Source organism: Oncorhynchus nerka, linkage group LG26 (assembly GCF_034236695.1).
Source record: "Oncorhynchus nerka isolate Pitt River linkage group LG26, Oner_Uvic_2.0, whole genome shotgun sequence".
Lineage (NCBI taxonomy): Eukaryota > Metazoa > Chordata > Actinopteri > Salmoniformes > Salmonidae > Oncorhynchus > Oncorhynchus nerka.
The window spans coordinates 12520998-12528361 of NC_088421.1; the positions used below are offsets into that span (position 1 = coordinate 12520998).

A 7364-nucleotide genomic window follows, 5' to 3' on the forward strand; every position below is an offset into this window, starting at 1 on the left:
GTGAAGACCTGACCTTTTCACACAACACTCTCTAATGCTTTATGGCACTGCCCTGGCAACCATGGAATTCACGTGCATTAACGTGTCATCATCGGTCATCGCTCACATGGCTATCATGGAAATGACATTTAGGGGTTTTGTGGCTATTGCTGTGAGGCTTCATCTATGATAAAGGTATATTATTTTAAATCCATTTTGAAAAAATCCTCCCATTATACTATAACCTACTGGATAATTGAAGTAAATTTGTAGTTCCTCTAGTTTGAACCAAATGCTATTTGCTGGTTAGTACTCATTAATATATTACAGTACTAAGATATGACTAGGATTCCTTGTGGAAAGGGTAATTCCTGGTGGAGAAGATGAGAAATGAATTGACTTGCGTGCCACAAGGTCACAGCACTGAACATACTTCTGTCCAGCAGAGACTTATGTTCACATGAGGAGGCACAACCCACGCACGCACAAGCACACACATTCTCTCTCTCACAAACACAAGCCCTCATTTCATTAGATTATTGCTGACTGTTAGAAATGCAGTGTGTTTTACCATTAATTGTTGTTGGGTTCTAGTTTGAAATGTTGCTATACTAGAAGTTAACGGGTACATGTATGAGGAACGTACTGTATATGGTGGGGTCATTAGAGGTTGAATAAGTCGTTTCGGTCTGGAAAGTTACTAAGTAAGGGAAAGGTATTAACTTGGTCGCGGTCACTGATAAGGTAGGATTACCTGTGGAGTAGTGAGGAATGGGGGCTGAGGTCAGGTTAGATGAAGGGAGAAGGACAGTTTTATTACACACATCACTTAACTTCCTGCCTAGCAACAAATATGTATTGTTTAGAGGTGCAAGGAGGAGACTCTACCTAAAGGAGGGTATGAATACTTGTGCTGGTGGAATCATGTCTTTGTCTTTGCAGCAGTTTGACCCCGTGGGTGAATAAACTTGGTTTGAGATTTGACTCGTTGTCCGTTAGTTTTTTCACTCTGTTTGTCAGAACCTAACATTGTAGAACAAAGTTTATTTAAAGAAAACATGAAATATACATTTTTTTAAAAATCTAGATATCATGTGAAGGCCATATCGCCCAGCCCTAACCTGGAACCAAAAAAGGTTCCTCCAGGGTTTCTCATATGGGGACAGCCAAAGAACCATTTTAGGATTTAGATAGCAAATGTTTTCTAAGAGTGCAGTTGTGTGGCATGTCTCTCTCAGACATTCAGGATCTTAGTATGTCCTAGGCTAAAAATAAGCCTTCCACAACCATAAAACCCACTAATAATGTAATTATTTTACAACAAATAGTTTAACCTACTTTCTTTTCAATAATCACTGATCTGGCTTTCAAGTCTGTCTATGAAAATGCCCCTTTTGTAAAAAAAAAATATATATATATATACAAAACCATGCATAATGCACATGAACTAAGAATAAGTAGCTTCTAGTAGCATTATAGAACATGTACACGTGACTTGTAAACAATTGCTCAAGCATAAACCTACGTGCTAGTGAGTAGCCAGCTAATCTTTATCAAGTTCAGCTAACTTGGACCTTTTTGCTAGATAACAAGGTAGAACACAAGGTTCTACGAGGTAGAACTGTCTGTCTCCAACTGTGTGAACATCATACTAGCCTGTCCACTTTGTTCAGATGTTGAAATCAAGTGGTTTATGTTTATAGCACATTTATAAAACACAGACTAGAGAGCTAGTATAACAGTCTTCGGGCTAAAATGCTGCTAGCAGTTTCCCAGAATCAACGTTCATTGATACTCCCGTTTTAGTAGTGTCTGCGTGCAATATGAGGAGTTGAGACATAGTGTGTGTGATTAAATGGGAAGGTGCTTTACAATAGAAAGGGAGTGAATGAAACGAGACCAAAAAGACAACAGGAGAACAAGAGGACATAAAGGCTCATAAAAACGCAAGAATTTTATTTTTTTGATTCTTGTGATACAGGCATTTGGAATACTGAGCTAAAACATACCTTTGAACTAATCAAATTAGATACCTTATTCCAGGTACAACATTTTGGTTCCAGGTAGACCCCTTTCAGGTTCCATAAAGAACCCTTTCCACAGGCTTCTACCTGAAACTGAAAAGGGTTATCTTATGGAGAACCCTTTTTTCTAAGAGTGTGGTAGTAAACCGCAGGGGGTAGAGGTGATGGGATTATTGAAACGTGGAAGGCAAAGCAGACTATCCTTGATGATGCTGCCTGACAATTTTTGCAAACGGATGCATTTCTGTTTGCAGTAAATGTCAGCGTTTAGCATTGCACGGGAGGAAGGAGGGAGAAGCAGAGGGAGAAAGGGCCTGCCGTGGCTGCTTTGTATTCTGGACCAACCATTTCACTGTCATTTGGTAGGAATGAAAAGCAGAAACACACTGTGTTTCACCATTAATTGTTGTTGGGTTCTAGTTTGAAATGTTGCTATACTAGAAGTTAACGGGTACATGTATGAGGAACATACTGTATATGGTGGGGTCATTAGAGGTTGAATAAGTCGTTTCGGTCTGGAAAGTTACTAAGTAAGGGAAAAGGTCATCATTTGGTCTCGGTCACTGATAAGGTTGAATAGCTGAGGAGTAGTGAGGAATGAGGAACGAGGTCAGGTCAGGTTAGATGAAGTGAGAAGGAACAGTTTCATTACACACCTTACTTGACCCCAAAAGGGTTCTACCCGAAACTAAAAAGTGTTCTCTTATGGAGACAGCCGAGGAACGCTTTAGGAACCCTTTTTTCTAAGAGTGTGGTAGTAAAACGCAGGGGATAGAGGTGATGGGAGAAGAACAGATGAGGGAGATGGTGGTCTGTCGTACTGAGGGAGAAGTTGGTTGATGCATGCAAAGTCTGAGCAGTGGAACGCAACCTCTGCTCAAGTGTAAAAAGGTGACCGTCCTGTTATAACTGATTGTGACTTGGGGGCACACACAAACACACACCTGAGCGGTCTGCCAGGTTAGTGGGTGAATGTGTGACTCATTTCCTTTCCTGGAGACGTCAGTCTTCTGCTGGGCTGTAAAAGGAGGTGAGGTGGTTCAGTGTTCACTAGATCAGAGGACGGTTCACCAGGAACACGGTCAGAGAATATCATTTTCTAATGCATACATACTTTTTCTCTTAAATGCTCTTATTATTTATGTGCAGTTAGGAATTGTAAAATGCCTAACAGTGTTTATGATCTTATAACTTGTATCTGATTACAATGAAAAGCAATTTTTTTCCCCCTAAATGCTCACTTGTATTACGCTTGCAGTTACGAATTGTACTGCAAATTCTTAACAGCAATTGAGCTCGGAGAAAGGAAAGACAAAAAAAAGCTCCAATAGTGGACACTAGGACGAGGAATTGCCAGGGATATTATCACGATACTTCGGTGCCGATACCATTATGAATTGCAATTCTCAAGATTCTATATAAATTTGACAACTGTTAGGGGCCCGTAAGTAAGCCTTTCACTGTAAGGTCAACTACACCTGTTGTATTCGGCGCATGTGACCAATACAATTTGATTTGATTTGATTTGTGATTCAATACTGCGTTTATATTGCAATTTGATCTTTTCAAACATGTTACTCACTATATGTCTGCTGCAGAGAGACAAGAGAGAGCATGAGAAAATGAGTTTTGAATGATCAGGGAAATAAAAGTGCTGTTTAACAACGGGAGGTCCTCGAATAACTAACTAAACACAACTAAACATGAACAAAACACAGGTGGTGGAGACAATTACACCGCGAGATACTGCAGTAGAAAGATTCTGTTTATTTCCTGTATCTAGGCAACAATATACAGCAGCCATAACTCGCTACCGACAGTAGCAAAAAAAGGACAGCTATATATCAATATAATATACATTATTGCGATATGTAAATGCATAGACTTTTCCCCACACAATTCCCTTATTTGCTACGTTTGCTGTACATAGCTCTACGTTACTATTTTTGGTATCTGCATAAAGCACAGTATACATGATCCCATTTCTAGCTCCAGGACGGTGGCAGTTTGAAAAAAGGGAAAGTTGATTGTGCTGATTTATTGGCGCATTGAACCATGTCGTACACTGTAGTTTAAAAACTCTGTGGGTAGTGGTAAAAAACCAACATCATATTTGAATTCCCCATCTTTATGCACCTTAGCCATTGTAATCAATTGCAATCAATCAATCCATTTTCCCCCCTCAATTTCTCCCTAGGTTGTACTGCTGCCATCATACAGTCTGTCTCTCTCTCTCACAGGATTACCATGGAGAGAAAAGGCTTGCGTTGCATCTTTGTCTTGTTGCTACCACTGGCCTTAGAGTCTGCAGATATACCTGTCCTTCACTCAATAAATGACCTCAGGAACATCGAGTTTGGCCACAGATTCCCTCGTCATGGCCTACTGCTGCTACACTTCGTCTCGGGCGGCCTAAACGTCGATAACGACGATACACTCATACCAACGTTCTTACCAGAAAGGGGAGACTGGGGCTTCCATCACTTCAATAACTATGAAGTTTTTCCACAACTGCAAAATCAGAACAGACAGGGTTACTACGAAGTCGGGAATATCAACACACCAACAGCATACTCACTCGATCCTTATGTCACTCTCGGCTATTACCTTACCCCAGGAAACTTAGAGAGGAACATGGACAGGTTAGTTGTCAGAACAAGCCCCAACAGTCCACTGTTAGAGGCAGTCTACATCACTCAGCACTATCGAAGAAGCAGTGAGTATGACCACAAAAAGACCTACCAGATCAGCCCCGCCCTCCTGAGGGAGATCAGGACCCTTTCGCAAAACCGGGTGAACAGTGTGGACGTGTTTCTGTACGCTGCCGGCTATGACGTAGACTCCAGAACCTTCACATGGAACTGCTCTGCCACTGATAGCACATACACGGTTGAAGACGCAGTCAGAATGACTCTAAATGAGTCCCCTGCTATAATGAAAGGGGCCGTGGTGAATGACCACCACACAGAGTGCTATGCTGTTGTGCTCCAGGTGAAATCCACAGAAAGTGGGTACGCTCGGCTCAGATGGGCCAATGTCCCTGACAGTCTACTCGATGTGGGGGTGATGCTGGCACTCTTTAATAAAGATGGAAAGAATCTCTTATCTCGCTCTCTTGACACGCGTAGCTACGGAACCTATGACACCAACCAGTACCTTAACCATGGGCTACAGGTCAATCTCCTCTCAAAGGACGGGTCAGATGTCTTCATGAGAGGACCTCAGTATGATGACGCAGACAGGAAGGTTCCTGTTGGCATCGAGGGGTATGACGCCAGTCTGCAGCTCTACACTAAAGACGGCTACGGATGCGCTCGCCTGTTCATCAATAAGACCTTCACTGATTGGAAGACTGATTTAAGACTGAAGTACTCGTGGGTTGGATTCTACACCAATCACAACTATTCTAGTCATTGTTACTATACTTACCAGTATGCTATCTATTTCACTAAACAGGATGACACATATGATATATATGATAAATATGATATATATTCATATGAGTCTAGTTTGTCCATTCAACCTGGAGCTCAAGCTCGATTCTTCCTCAAGGAAACATATGATCAAACTCTGGCAAAAACTAAACCATGGGAATGGTAAAAAGGTGTCTGGAGGATTGCTGGTATTCGTATTAGTGTCTCCAGCCATGAGCGAGGTACTTAACCCCTCAGACTGTCGAGCAAAAACAGTCATTTAGGGAGAAACCAGCAGAATCTTACAACACTTGGAAAGAAATTGGAAAGCAACTGTCTAAATTTAAAGCACCCAACAGAGAACACGTCAGTCATGTGATTAACAAAGAGCCCTGTTTCTACCGCTTACACAACACCACGCCGTCTCCGTGGCGACAGGGAGCAGCCAATCACCATGCTGACGGCAGTAGAGAGCAGACAGGATTGGACACATCTGACCCTTCTGTAACTCAGAGACCGATTAGACTACTACTAAAATATGTTTAGTCTCAGGTAATAAGATGGAGATGTAGGGAGAGGATGAGTGAATGAATCAAAAGGCATAAATCAGCATAATGCCCTGAGGTAGTTTATCAACTACCCTAAGCTACCTGACCTATGATAACTTCATAACTGCAACTGAACAAACTACCCTGACCAGACCAATCGAGCACTGATGTCTGTAATGTCTACATGTCAAATGTTTGTATTGTCTACTACCGTCAATTGTGTTACAGTTTTTCAATATAAATTGCAAAGTATATTTTGTTGTGTTCATGGAGCCCAGGAAGATTAGCGGTCGTCAGGGCGTCAGCTAATGGGAATCCCAATAAAGATAAAGATGAATAACATTGTGTTATATTGAAGGCCATGATTATCAAGATTGCTAATGGATGAGTAGATTTGTTTGGGCTGGTTAGACTCACAATCTAACCACAGAGGAGCAGAGGAGGGCCAGCAGTATTTTGACTAGGGTTGCAAAATGCTGGGAACTTTCAATACATTTCACAGAAATAAATATATTTAAAGCAGTGGAGGCTGCTGAGGGGAGGACGGCTCATAAAAATGGCTGGAATAGAGTGTAATGGCTGAAAATGGAGTGAACGGAATGGAATCAAAACACATGAAAACCAGCTGTTTGATACCATTCCCTTCACTCCATTAAATATAATTTACGGGGAAAAAAACTCTCTTAACTTGTCTGTTGGCCCTGCATTAAAGACCATATACGGTTAAATAAAATTGTGATAAATAAAAATAGTCTCCAATAAAATTTTACAATTTCAACCAATTTCATTTAAGGGCGTAAAAATTGACAGCTGTGCCATATAAATTGCAAAATAGTTTATTTTTGATGTACCCATTCCATGGCACATGGTTTATGAATTGACACGCAAAACAACGCCGGATTTAAAACTTCCAATTTTTCTATTTAAATTATAATACAAATTTCTTGCAACCAATAGAATGTTATATATATGGAGGATACAATCTTCCCAGCTCTGCAGATTTTGCTGTGAGGGGGCAGAGTCATTAGATCATTTATTTTGGTATTGTCCATATGTAGCTCATTTTTGGTCACAGGTCCAGGAATGGCTGAAGAATTGTAACATTTGCCTAGAACTAACACTGCAGATAGCAATACTGGGTGATTTGAAAAGTCATAGTCAATCAATCAATAATAATATCAGAATTATTTCTTGCAAAAATGTTTATCTTTAATGTACAATCTGTAGAAGCTTTGAGAATAGAAAGGTTCAGTACTTTTGTGAAGCATCACAGCATAGTGAAAAAAATATATGGCAAATAGAAATCCAATATGGATGGTGTTAAGAGAGAGATGGGAGGGGTTGAATGGAGCTGAAGGGTGGGACTAATAACAACAAGATAACAAATGTAAAACATACAG

The 7364-nt window shown here is 40.7% G+C and overlaps 1 protein-coding gene across 1 annotated transcript; it reads left to right on the forward strand.

Moving 5' to 3' along the window:
• The first annotated feature begins 3022 nt into the window (after positions 1-3022).
• LOC115109872 (uncharacterized) lies at positions 3023-6304 on the forward strand. The gene is made up of 2 exons (XM_029635117.2): positions 3023-3084; positions 4244-6304. The coding sequence occupies exon 2, from the start codon at positions 4251-4253 to the stop codon at positions 5601-5603; it is 1353 nt and encodes a 450-aa protein (XP_029490977.2). The 5' UTR covers positions 3023-3084; positions 4244-4250; the 3' UTR covers positions 5604-6304.
• The last annotated feature ends 1060 nt before the right edge of the window (positions 6305-7364 follow it).